Source organism: Lepus europaeus, chromosome Y, assembly GCF_033115175.1.
Source record: "Lepus europaeus isolate LE1 chromosome Y, mLepTim1.pri, whole genome shotgun sequence".
NCBI classification, from domain to species: domain Eukaryota; kingdom Metazoa; phylum Chordata; class Mammalia; order Lagomorpha; family Leporidae; genus Lepus; species Lepus europaeus.
The window spans coordinates 2,803,834-2,817,625 of NC_084851.1; the positions used below are offsets into that span (position 1 = coordinate 2,803,834).

Below are 13,792 nucleotides of genomic sequence, written 5' to 3' on the forward strand. Positions count from 1 at the left end.
GAGCAGGCATTTTTCAAGAGAGAAGCTCAAATGGCCAAGTAACATTTGAGAAAATGCTCAGGATCACTACTATCAAGGAATGCAAATCAAAACCAGAAAGAGGCTTCACTTCACTCCAATTAAAATGACTCACAAACAGAAATCAATAAACAATAAGTGCTGTTGAAGATGTTGGGAAAAAGGTACCCTGGTCCATGATGGGTGCCAATTTAAACTGGTGCAGCCACTGTGGAAGACAATATTAAGATCCAGCTATCCCACTCCCGTGACTTTACCCAAACCAAAAGAAATCAGCGTATGAAACAGTTATTTGGACTCCCATGTTCATTGCACCACAATTGACAATAGAGAAGATACGGAATCAACCCAGATGTCCACCGAGACTTGGCTGGATAAAGAAATCATGGTATATATACACCATGGAGTACTACTCAGCTATAAAAGAAATGTAATTCCAGTCTTTTACAACAGAATGGAAGTGACTAGCAATCATACTTAGTGAAATGAGCCTGTTGTAAAAGGAATGATATCATGTTTTCCCTGATCTGAGGTAATTACTGAGTAACTGAAATGTAATATGTTGGAGAGAAACAGACAATTTGGGATTTGGTGATCGTCTACAATACTTGTCTCTTCTGTTGTGAAACTATGTATTTTTTTCTTGATTTTTTATACCATTTGTCAAAATATTTTACTTAGCGTAGGGTAAATTATAAAACTGAAAAGAGATCTTTGCAAAAATTAAGAGTGGGAATGTGAGAGAGAGAGGAGGAAGTAACGTTGGAATGGTGGTGGGAGGGAGGGAAGGAGGGGAAATGCCACTATGTTCCTAAATCTGTATATATGAACTACATGGACCTTGTGAAGTAAGCAGCATACAGGTTAAAACAGATTAGGATTGTAGCTTGGAGACCAGTCCTTCACCACACCCCTGTGTGTCCTCATGCTCTACCTGATACCTTCACCACACCCCAGTGTGAACTCCTGTCTCTACCTGGCCATACCTGGGTGCCCACTGGCCAATCAGGTCAATTAATCACTCCCCTTAGCAAGTGAGTTAAAAGCCTGGAACACAGTGTGTCCTTTCTCTTCTTTTCCCTGGCCTGTTGCCAGGAAGGGGGTTGCTGTAGACGTGGTGTGTAGCCTTCAGGCCACCTGACCTAGGCTTCCTTCTACCTGCCCTAGATGTTCCTCCATGTGGCTGGTTCCTGTTGCTTGGTATGAACCCAGATTTACCCTTTCTCCTGTAGATAAGGTTCTCACTCTCCTATGATTTCTCCCACTGAATAAAAGCCTAAAAGGCCTTGTTTATTTTGGTATTTAGAATTCTCCCTTGAATATTAGGCAAGAACCCTATTTATTTTTTAAGATTTTATTTAGTAAATATAAATTTCCAAAGTACAGTTTATGGATTATAATGGCTTCCCCCGCCCCATAACATCACTCCCACCCACAATCCTCCCATCTCCTGCTCCCTCTCCCATTCATTTCACATCAAGATTCATTTTCAATTCTCTTTTTTTTAATTAAAATAGAGTTTATTAGCTTTTCTTTTAATATAAACACAAGAAAAATCACATGAGTTGTAGCATTCTTTTCAAAATAAAATTGCAATCAACACTTGAATCTCTAAGCTCTGAACTCCATAAACGATGTTTTTTCTTTGAGGTGGTAGATTGTAATATTTATATACCATTATTTATGTCTGTCCTTTAAAAATGATGGAACCTGTAACACTCAATATCATGTAAAGTGTTGCTATATTTAGAGAAAATATTCCTGGCCCAGAAATGCTTTGTTTACAGGTCAGATTCCTGGGATTATACTTGAGAATAGGAGAAACAGATTTCATATACTTGAGAACACGCATTTTTTTCCCCAATATTTCAAATCTAGGGTGGTATTGCTACCAATCCCCTAACATTATCTATTCCTTGTCCTTTAAAGCCTGGAAGGTTCCTAAGATTTACATAAGTTTCTGCTTAAATAGCAGGACTTTAAATGGGACGCTTCCAGCCAGGTGAACATGTGGGATTAAACAACTGTTTTGTATCACCTACAGCTATTTAGTGTCCAGTTCTTTGTTGTTGATCACATGTGCATTAACACTGCTCTTCATAATCTTCCTTTACCAGATCTAGAGGAAAGAAAGGTGATCCAAGCAGAGAGAGTACAGCTCTGCAAAGAACTACTTCAAGAAGGGAGGTACTTCTAGGTGACAACAAGGTATTCCAAAACTCTTGGTGCTGCTGTGAGCTTTGATAGCTGTAGAAGTATAAATGCCACAGAGTTACATACAACACATTATCAGAAAGCTCAGTTATTTCTTTTGGACTTACTTAGGTTTGCAAATTTGGAATATTAAACTTTAATTCTATTTGGGGAAGTCAATGTGTACAATCTAAAATTGTACTGAAATAAAACATTAAAATTAAAAGCTTAACATTCCAAATTTACAAAAAAAAAAAACAAGTTTAAAAGAAATATAACTAAACTTTCACATGATGTTCTAAGTTTGTAACATGTCTACTTCTGTTGCAGTGCCCTGGAGGGCCCACAAACACACAAATGCTTAAAACTGCACTAACTTTCTGGACACCTTGTATTTTACTACCTGTTTGTTATTCCTGGACCACCATGTTGGCTGACATTAGGAAAGTAACTTTTAATACAGTTATTTGATAAATAAGGAAAATTATCAGAAGATGAAAAGCACCATTACAGTTCATGAGAAATACAGCATGGCCTCAACAGAAGTAGATCATCAACAACTGATACTTTCTCTTTATGACCCCAAATGTGCTAAAATGCTAGAACGTAGTGCTTGCAAAGAACAGGAATGACAAGTGTTATCCAGCAGCTTTTTGGTTTAAATTGATTGCCAATGATGATGAGGAGCTTCAATGATGCAGGAAATACCCTCAATTCCTAACAATGCTACAGTCTGCTCCTACGTGGCTTTGTGAGCTGGTAAGATTCCCATGTTTCAAGGATAATACTGCATTGATTCTAAAGGCATATGCAGCAATACTGGAAGAGGGTAAGAAAAATAAGAAAAAGATAAGTTATAGGGTCAGTGTCTGTAATGTCTAAAAATTTTAACTATTAATTAAAAAAAAATCTCATGTAGTTCACAGCTATTGACCTACATAGTAAAGAAATATCTGTGTGTGGGTTGGGAGCTTTCCCTTTCTGAAGTGTTTTTTTTTAAACTCTGTTTACATTAAAAAGGACAGAAGGGTGTGTTGTTGCATTAACAAGGTCCCATTCTTTCCTTTGGAGTGCAATCCTCCTCATTGTCCACAAGTCTCTTGAATACCATGTCTTTGTTTTTGGTGAAAATACTAACTTTGCTGGTTTTTGAGCCAGAGAGGTGACAGTTCTCCAGTCCTTGTAGATGAGGGATTGAGGATGTTAGAACCCTCTCATTACTCCCTTTAAGAGAGGATAGCATTAGAGCGCTGAATGCCAATGAAATTATCAGCGCTGAAAAATCGTCTCATAGCAGCTCTACACAAGTCTTTGTATTTGTCTTCACACAATCTGGAAATGGCCTCTAGGTTCTGTGCTCTTTCCTTGCTGAGAGGAGCAAACAGAAAATTCAGATTGTTGTCATCTGCTAAGGAGCGAAGGTCAAAGTAGTATTTGGCATAAACACTGGCAGGAACATTAATATTAAACTGAAGTAGCTCCAAAAAATGCCGTTCCATCTCATTCATGTCCTCAACCGTGATGTCCTTGAGGATCTGGCAGTAGTCCAATTCCACACAGCCTGATCGTCCCAAACCTTGGAGGCGAGAAGAATGGCTCCCAAGACAATTCTTTTCCAGTTAGTGGGACAAATGTCGATCTCAGCATAAGTTAAAATTCTTTCTAAGTAAACCAAAGTGACTATTGCACATTCAGCTGTAAGCTGTGCAGCACTGAAAAGCGTACGGACAAATCTGTAAATAAATTTGTGTTCAGGATCATGCTTAAAGTACTCCTCTGGAACCTTTTCTCGTGTGAGTGGATGTGATCTCTCATCAAAAATATCCAGGGATCTATTTGCATCTCTGTTCTTTATGTGGTAATATATTGCTAAGGTCACACATTTTATTGTGGTTGTAAGATTAGAACTGACTGTGCTGTCATCTAGAAATATTGTTGAGCATGAGCTGTACTTTTTAGTAAGCTGCCCCGGCGGAGCCCGGGGCTGCCGCGCCAAGAGACACGGCCTCGCCCGCCACTCAACCACCCAGCTCCAGGGCAGGGTTCCGGCCTCAGCTGCACCCCCTCCGCCACGACACCGCGGCCTCCCTTGAGTCAACTCGTCTGCCCATTTTCAATTCTCTTTATATACAGAAGATCGATTTAGTGTATATTAAGTAAAGATTTCATCAGTTTGCACCCACACAGAAACACAAAGTATAAAAAACTATTTGAGTACTACTTATACCGTTATTTCACATAGTACAACACATTAAGGACAAAATCCTACATGAGGAGTACGTGCACAGTGACTCCTGTTGTTGATTTAACAATTGTACACTCTTATTATGGCGTCAGTAATCTCCCTAGGCTCTAGTCATGAGTTGCCAAGGCTATGGAAGCCTCTTGAGTTCACCGATTTGACCTTATTTGGACAGGGTCATAGTCAAAGTGGAAGTTCTCTCCTCCCTTCAGAGAAAGGTACCTCCTTCTTTGATGGCCCTGTTTTTTCCACTGGGATCTCACTTGCAGAGATCTTTCATTTAGGTCTTCTTCTTTTTTTTCTTTTCCATTGTATCTTGGCTTTCCATGCCTACAATACTCTCATGGGCTCTTCAGCCAGATCCGAATGCCTTAAGGGCTGATTCTGAGGCCAGAGTGTTGTTTAGGACATCTACATTTCTATGAGTCTGCTGTGTCTCTCCCTTCCTATGTTGGATCATTCTCTCCCTTTTTTATTCTATCAGTTGGTATTAGCAGACACTAGTCTTGTTTCTATGATCTCTTTGACTAAGACCTATCAATATGATCAGTTGTGAGCAAAACTGATCACTTGGAATAGTGAGATGGCATTGTTACATTCAACCTTGATGGGATTGTATTGGAATCCCCTGGCGCATTTCTAATTCCACCACTTGGGGCAAATCCAATTGAGCATGTCCCAAATTATATTTCTCCTCCCTCTCTTATCCCAATCTTATATTTAACAGGGACCACTTTTCAGTTAAATTTAAACACATAAGAATAATTGTGCATTAGGTACAGAGTTCAACCAATAGTATTAATTAGAACAAAAAAGTACTTAAAGGAATAAAGTATTAAATTGTTCATCAGCAGTCAGCACAAGGGCTGATAAGTCACTGTTTCTCATAGTGTCCCTTACACTTTCACAGGTTTCCTTTTTGGTGCTTGGTTAGTTGTAACCGATCAGGGAGAACATATGATATATGTCCCTTTGGGACTGGCTTAATTCACTAGGCATGCTGTTTTCCAGATTCCTCCATTTTGTTGCAAATGACTGGGTTTCATTGTTTCTTACTGCTGTATAGTATTCTATGGAGTACATGTCCATTACTTCTTTATCCAGTCTAGTGTTGATGGGCATTTCGGTTGGTTCCAGGTCTTAGCTATTGTGAATTGAGCTGCAATAAACATTAATGTGCAGATGGCTTTTTTATTAGCCAAATTAATTTCCTTTGGGTAAATTCCAAGGAGTGGGATGGCTGGGTTGTATGGTAGGGTTATGTTCAGGTTTCTGAGGAATCTCCAGACTGACTTCCATAGTGGCATAATCAGTTTGCATTCCCATCAACAGTGGGTTAGTGTCCCTTTTTCCCCACATCCTCTCCAGCATCTACTGTTGGTAGATTTCTGAATGTGAGCCATTCTCACTGGGGTGAGGTGAAACCTCATTATGGTTTTGATTTGCATTTCCCAGATTGCTAGTGATCTTGAATATTTTTTCATGTGCCTGTTGGCCATTTGGATTTCCTCTTTTGAAAAATGTCTCTTGAGGTCCTTGGCCCATCTCTTAAGTGGGTTGTTTGTTTTGATATTGTGGAGTTTCTTTTTTTATTAAACTTTTATTTAACGAATATAAATTTCCAAAGCACTGCCCATGGGTTACAATGGATTCCCCCTCCCAAAACTTCCCTCCCACCCACAATCCTATTCCCCCCCGCTCCCTCTCCCCTTCCAATCACATCATGATTTATTTTCAATTCTCTTTATATACAGAAGATCAGTTTAGTATATATTAGGTAACGATTTCAACAGTTTGCCCCCATATAGCAACACAAAGTGAAAAAATTACTGTTGGAGTACTAGTTATAGCATGAAATCACAGTGTACAGCACATTAAAGACAGAGATCCTACATAATATTTTTTTAAAAATTAATTAATTATCTATGCCATTTCCAATTTAACACCAGGTTTTTTTTTCATTTCCAATTATCTTTATATACAGAAGATCGATTCAGAACATAATTAGTAAAGATCTCTTTTTTTAATTTTTTTGTTTTTATTTATTTTTTATTTTTTACAGGCAGAGTGGACAGTGAGAGAGAGAGAGACAGAGAGAAAGGTCTTCCTTTTGCTGTTGGTTCACCCTCCAATGGCTGCCGCGGTAGGCGCGCTGCGGCCAGCGCACTGCGCTGATCCGATGGCAGGAGCCAGGTGCTTCTCCTGGTCTCCCATGGGGTGCAGGGCCCAAGCACTTGGGCCATCCTCCACTGCACTCCCTGGCCACAGCAGAGAGCTGGCCTGGAAGAGGGGCAACCAGGACAGGATCGGTGCCCCGACCGGGACTAGAACCTGGTGTGCCGGCGCCACAAGGCAGAGGATTAGCCTAGTGAGCCGCGGCGCCGGCTAATTAGTAAAGATCTCATCAATTTGCACCCATGCAGAAACACAAAGTGCAAAAAACTGTTTCAGTACAAGTCATAGCATCACTGCACATTAGACAACACATTAAGGACAGATCCCACATGGGATGTAATTACACAGTGACTTCTGTTGCTGACTTAACTATTTGACACTCCTGTTCATGGCGTCAGTAATCTCCCTAGGCTCTAGTCATGAATTGCCAAGGCTATGGAAGCCTCTTGAGTTCACCGATTTGACCTTATTTGGACAGGGTCATAGTCAAAGTGGAAGTTCTCTCCTCCCTTCAGAGAAAGGTACCTCCTTCTTTGATGGCCCTGTTTTTTCCACTGGGATCTCACTTCAGGGATCTTTCATTTAGGTCTTCTTCTTTTTTTCTTTTCCATGGTATCTTGGCTTTCCATGCCTGCAATACTCTCATGGGCTCTTCAGCCAGATCCGAATGCCTTAAGGACTGATTCTGAGGCCAGAGTGTTGTTTAGGACATCTGCCATTTTATTAGTCTGCTGTGTATCCCACTTCCCATGTTGGATCTTTCTCTCTCTTTTTGATTCTATCAGTATTAGCAGACACTTGTCTGGTTTGTGTGATCCCTTTGATTCTTAGACCTATCAGAGCCATCGATGGTGAACTGAAATTGATCACTTGGACTAGTAAGACGGCATTGGTACATGCCACCTTGATGGGATTGTATTGGAATCCCCTGGCACATTTATAACTCCACCATTTGGGGCAAGTCTGATTGAGCATGTCCCAAATTGTACATCTCCTCCCTCTCTTTTTCCACTCTGAAATTTAACAGGGATCACGTTTCAGTTACAATTTAAATACCTAACAACAATTATGTGTTAATTACAGATTTCAACCACTAGTACTAGAACAACAACAACAAAAACAACAACAAGTACTAAAAGGGATAAAGTATTACATTGTACATCTAGAGTCAGGACAAGAGCTGATCAGGTCATTGTTTCTTATAGTGTCCATTTCACTTCAACAGGTTTCCCCTTTGGTGCTCAGTTGTCGATGATCAGGGAGAATATAAGATATTTGTCTCATTGGGACTGCCTTAATTCACTCAGCATGATGTTTTCCAGATTGCTCCATCTTGTTGCAAATGACTGGGTTTCATTATTTCTTACCGCTGTATAGTATTCTATAGAGTTCATGTCCTATAATTTCTTTATCCAGTCTACTGTTGATGGGCATTTGGGTTGGTTCCAGGTCTTAGCTATTGTGAATTGAGCTGCAATAAACATTAATGTGCAGATGGCTTTTTTATTTGCCAAATTAATTTCCTTTGGGTAAATTCCAAGGAGTGGGATGGCTGGGTTGTATGGTAGGGTTATGTTCAGGTTTCTGAGGAATCTCCAGACAGACTTCCATAGTGGCTGAACCAGTTTGCATTCCCACCAACAGTGGGTTAGTGTCCCTTTTTCCCCACATCCTCTCCAGCATCTGTTGTTGGTAAATTTCTGAATGTGAGCCATTCTCACTGGGGTGAGGTGAAACCTCATTGTGGTTTTGATTTGCATTTCTCTGATTGCTAGTGATTTGAACATTTTTTCATGTGTCTGTTGGCAATTTTGAAATTCCTCTTTTGAAAAATGTCTCTTGAGGTCCTTAGCCCATCTCTTAAGTGGGTTGTTTGTTTTGATGTTGTGGCATTTCTTGATTTCTTTGTAGATTCTGGTTATCAACCCTTTATCTGTAGTATAGTTTGCAAATATTTTTCCCATTAGTCGGTTGCCTATTCACTATCCTGACTGTTTCTTTTGAAGTACAGAAACTTCTCAGTTTGATGCAATCCCAATAGTTAATTTTGGCTTTGACTGCCTGAGCCTGCTGGGTCTTTTCCAAGAAGTCTTTGCTGGTACCTTTATCTTGCAGGGTTTCTCCAATGCTCTCTAATAATTTGATGGTTTCGGGTCATAGATTTAAGTCTTTAATACAAGTTGAGTGAATTTTTGTGTAAGGTGAAAGGTATGGGTCTTGCTTCAAGCTTCTGCATGTGGAAATCCAATTTTCCCAGCACCATTTATTGAATTGGCTGTCCTTATTCCAGGGATTAGATTTGGATCTTTGGTCAAATATAAGTTGGCTGTAGATGTTTGGATTGATTTCTGGTGTTTCTATTCTGTTCCATTGGTCTATCCATCTGTTTCTGTACCAGTGCCATGCTGTTTTGATAACAACTGCCCTGTAGTATGTCCTGAAATCTGGTATTGTGATGCCTCCGGCTTTATTTTTGTTGTACAGGATTGCTTTGGTTATTCGAGGTTTCCTATGTCTCTAAATGAATTTCAGCATCATTTTTTCCTGATCTGAGAAGAATGTCTTCGGTATCTTGATTGGTATTGCATTGAATGTATAAATTGCTTTTGGGAGAATAGACATTTTGATGATATTGATTCTTCCAATCCATGAGCATGGAAGATTTCTCCATTTTTTGGTATCCTCTTCTATTTCTTTCTATAAGGTTTTGTAATTTTCATCGTAGAGATCTTTAACGTCTTTGGTTAAGTTTATTCCAAGGTATTTGATTGTTTTTGTAGCTATTGTGAATGGGTTCATCTTAGCAGTTCTTCCTCAGCTGTGACATTGCCTGTGTATAAAGGCTGTTGATTTTTGTGCATTGATTTTATATCCTGCTACTTTGCCAAACTCTTTGAGGAGTGTCAGCAGTCTCTTAGTAGAGTTCTTTGGGTCCCCTAAATAAAGAATCATATCATCTGCAAAGAGGGATAGTTTGAGTTTTGCGAGCGTTGAACCATCCCTGCATACCGGGGATAAATCCCACTTGGTCTGGGTGGATGATATTTCTGATGTTTTGTTGCATTCTATTGGCCAGAATCTTATTGAGTATTTTTGCATATATGTTCATCAGGGATATTGGTCTGTAATTCTCTTTCAATGCTGCATCTTTTTCAGGCTTAGGAATTAAGGTGATGCTGGCTTCATAGAAAGAATTTGGGAGGATTCCCTCTTTTTCGATTGCTCTGAATAGTTTGAGAAGAATTGGAGTTAGTTCTTCCATAAATGTCTGGTAGAACTCAGCAGTGAATCCATCTGGCCCTGGGCTTGTCTTTGTTGGGAGGGCCTTTATTACTGTTTCAATTTCTGTGTCAGTTATGGGTCTGTTTAGGTTTTCTATGTCTTCCTGGCTCAATTTAGGGAGGTTGTATGTGTCCAGGAATCTGTCCATTTCTGATAGATTTCCCTGTTTGCTGGCATACAGGTCCTTGTAGTAATTTCTGATGATTCTTTTTATTTCTGTGGTGTCTGTTGTTACGTTTCCCTTTTCATCTCTGATCCTATTGATTTGGATCTTTTCTCTTGTTTTTTTAGTTAGTTGGGCCAATGGGGGTGTCAATTTTGTTTATTTTTTCAAAAGCCAGCTCCTCATTTGGCTGATTTTTTGTAATGTTATTTGCATTCAATCCTGTTGATTTCTTCTTTGATTTTAATTATTTCTATTCTCCTACTGGGTTTGGGTTTGGTTTGCTGCAGATTTTCTAGATTCTTGAGATGACTTGAAAGCTCATCTATTTGGTGCCTTCCCAATTTCTTGATGTAGGCATCTATTGATATAAACGTTCCTCTTAACACTGCTTTTGTTGTATCCCATATGTTTTGGTATGTTTTGCTTTTATCCTCATTTACTTCCAGAAAATTTTTGATTTCTCTTTTAATTTTTTCTATGACCCATTGTTCATTCAGGAGCATGTTGTTCAATTCCATGTGTTTGGATGTGCTCTAGGGATTCCCGAGTTGCTAATTTCCAATTTCATTCCTTTGTGATCTGAGAAGCTGCATGGTATGATTCTAATTCTTTTGAATTTGCTGAGACTTACTTTATGGCCTAGTATGTGGTCAATCCTAGAGAAGGTTCCATGTACTGCTGAGAAGAATGTAAAGTCCTTAGATGTAGGATGAAATGTTCTGTAGATGTCTGTTAGATCCATTTGGGCTATAGTGTCATTTAAATCTACTGTCCCCTTGTTGACATTCTGTCCTATTGATCTGTCTATCTCTGAGACTGGAGTATTGAAGCCCCCCAGTACTATTGTATTGGGGTCTAAGTCTCCCTTTAAGTCCCTTAACAAGTCTTTTAAATAAACTGGTGCCCTGTAATTAGGTGCATATACATGGATAATCATTATATCTTCCTGTTGAATGGATCCCTTAATCATTGAATAGTGCCCCTCTTTGTCTCTCCTGACAGTTTTTGTGGTAAAGTTTATGTTGTCCAATATTAATATGGCTACGACCGCTCTTTTTTCATTTCTGTTGGCATGCTATGTCTTTTTCCAGCCTTTCACTTTCAGTGTGTATGCATCATGTTGGAAAAATGAGTTTCTTGTAAGCAGCAAAAAGATGGGTTTTGTTCCTTAACCCAATCAGCCAATCGGTGTATTTTAACTGGACAGTTCAGTCATTAGCATTCAATGTGACTATTGAGAAGGAGTAACTTTGCCCTGTCATTTGCCAAAGATATTTTCTAATATCTGGTTTGAGATTCCTGTGATCTTTTGCTCTGAGGTTTCCTTCCTTTATCTTCTTTCATATTGGTGACCATGTTTCTGTGTTTCTGTATGTAACACATCTTTAAGCATCTTTTGCAGGGCTGGACAGGTGGCAACAAATTCTTTCAATTTCTGTTTGCTGTGAAAGGTCTTAATTTCACCTTCATTCACAAATGAGAGCTTTGCAGGATATAATATTCTGGGTTGGCAGTTTTTCTCTCTTAGTACCTGGGGTATGTCTCGCCATTCTCTCCTAGCTTGTAGGGTTTCTGACAAGAAATCAGCTGTGAGTCTAATTGGAGATCCTCTGAGAGTAATCTCACATTTCTCTCTTGTACATTTTAGGATCTTTTCTTTATATTTCACTGTGGTGAGTTTGATTACGACGTGTCGTGGTGAGGATCTCTTTTGGTCATTTTTATTAGGGGTTCTATGAGCTTCCTGTACTAGGATGTCTCTGTCCTTCTCCAAACCTGGGAAATTTTCTGCTAGTATATCACTGAAAATGCCTTCTAATCCTTTCTCCCTCTCCATGCCTTCAGGAACTCCTAGATCCTGAATGTTGGGTTTCTTAATAGTATCCTGTAGATTCCTGACAGTATTTTTAGATTTCTGATTTCTTCTTCTTTTCTTTGGTTTGCCTGTTTCCTTTCCTGTTCTCTGTCTTCTAAGTCTGATATTCTCTCTTCTGCTTCACCCATTCTGTTTTTAAGGCTCTCTAATGTGTTTGTCATTTGCTCTATTGAGTTCTTCATTTCATTGTGGTTTTTTGTCACTATCACAGTTTCATGTTCTACTAGTTGTTTCATTTCATTTTGATTCCGCCTTAATATTTCACTTTCACGAGAGAGATTTTCTATCTTGTCCATTAAGGATTTCTGTAGTTCAAGAATTTGTTTTTGAGAAGTTCTTAATGTTCTTATCAATTTTTTGAGATGTGCTTCTTGCATTTCCTCTATCTCTTCATCTTCATAATCTTGGATTGGGGTGTCTTTTTCATTTGGGGCATCATAGTGTCTTCCTTGCTCTTGTTACCTCGCTTTCTACATTTGTTGTTTGGCATGTTGGAGATAATTTAGTTTTTTTTGTTGTTGTTGTGGTGGTGGTGGTGGTTTTTTCTCGTTATACTATGCCTCTAAGTGGGCTGTCTGCTTTGATGGATCTTTAGAGGCTGTGATGGGTGTGGCCAGAGAGCTCCGCTTGATTCTTCAGGTTTAAGGCTGTGCAAAAAGTGACTCACCCACATTGTTCTCTCCCTTTCTCCTTGCTGGATCACTCTCTCTCTCTCTCTCTCTCTCTCTCTCTTTTTGACTCAGTTGGGAAGTAATTTGGCACAGGTGAGTTGAATTGCGGATAGTTGAAATATTCGTTTGATCTACCCCTGGGACCACACTAAGAGATTATGCAGCCCTCAATGTGTTCTCAAGTTTCACCAAAGTTCCAAAGTTACTGAGTTTGTGAACTTGTTGGTGGCGCTTTACATACGTAAAATGGCACCTGCTCATTGTTTTGCTTGGTGAGTGAAGAGAGATGCCTCTGCTTTTCACCCCCAATATCTCGGGTTTCTGATGTCTTTGTCTTACCTTCCGTCCATTCCTGTGCTGGCGAGATCTGCGGCTCAGCTCCCACGGTTGGGTTACCATGTGGTGGGCTCCCAGTAGGTCCTCTCTGTCACATCCACTAGATCCGGAAGCGTTTCCTCTGCAGTTTTTCTCTTGAGTCTTTTCCTGAGGCTACAGTAATTCCACTTTTATGAAACTTTATTTTCCCAAACTACGGCGCATGTCCTCACTATCCGCCATCTTGGTTCTGCCTGAGTTTCTTGATCCCTTTGTAGATTCTTTTTATTAACCCTTTATCCGTGGCATAGTTTGCAAATATTTTTTCCCATTCTGTCAGTTGCCTATTCACTTTCCTTACTGTGTCATTTGTAGTACAGAAACTTCTCAATTTGATGCAATCCCAAATGTTAATTTTGGCTGACTGCCTGTGCTTCTGGGTTCTTTTCCAAGAAGTCTTTGCTGGTGCCAATATCTTGCAGGGTTTCTCCAATGTTCTCTAATAACTTGATGGTGTCTGGTCATAGATTTAAGTCTTTAATCCATATTGAGTGGATTTTTTTGTAAGGTGTAAGTTGTAAGTTAAGGGACTTGCTTCACGTTTCTGCACGTGGAAATCCAGTTTTCCCAGCACCATTTCTGGAATGGACTGTCCTTACTCCAGGGATTGGTTTTAGATCCTTGAACAAATTCAAATTGGCTGCAGATGTTTGGATTGATTTCTGGTGTGTCTATTCTTTTCCATTAATCTATCCACTTGTTTCTGTACCGGAACCATGCTGTTTTGATAACAACTGCTCTGTACAGTGTCCTGAAGTCTGGTATTGTGATGGTTCTGGCTTTGTTTCTGTTGT

General features: G+C 39.5%; 1 protein-coding gene across 1 annotated transcript; it reads right to left on the reverse strand.

Annotated features, from left to right (window-relative positions):
- Positions 1 to 3,342: 3,342 nt before the first annotated feature.
- LOC133753987 (cyclin-Y-like protein 1) lies at positions 3,343 to 13,181 on the reverse strand. Its single transcript, XM_062184627.1, is given in 3 exon segments — positions 3,343 to 3,760; positions 3,763 to 4,314; positions 13,172 to 13,181. Coding segments are annotated over 3 exon segments (885 nt in total). The 3' UTR covers positions 3,343 to 3,437.
- Positions 13,182 to 13,792: the final 611 nt, after the last annotated feature.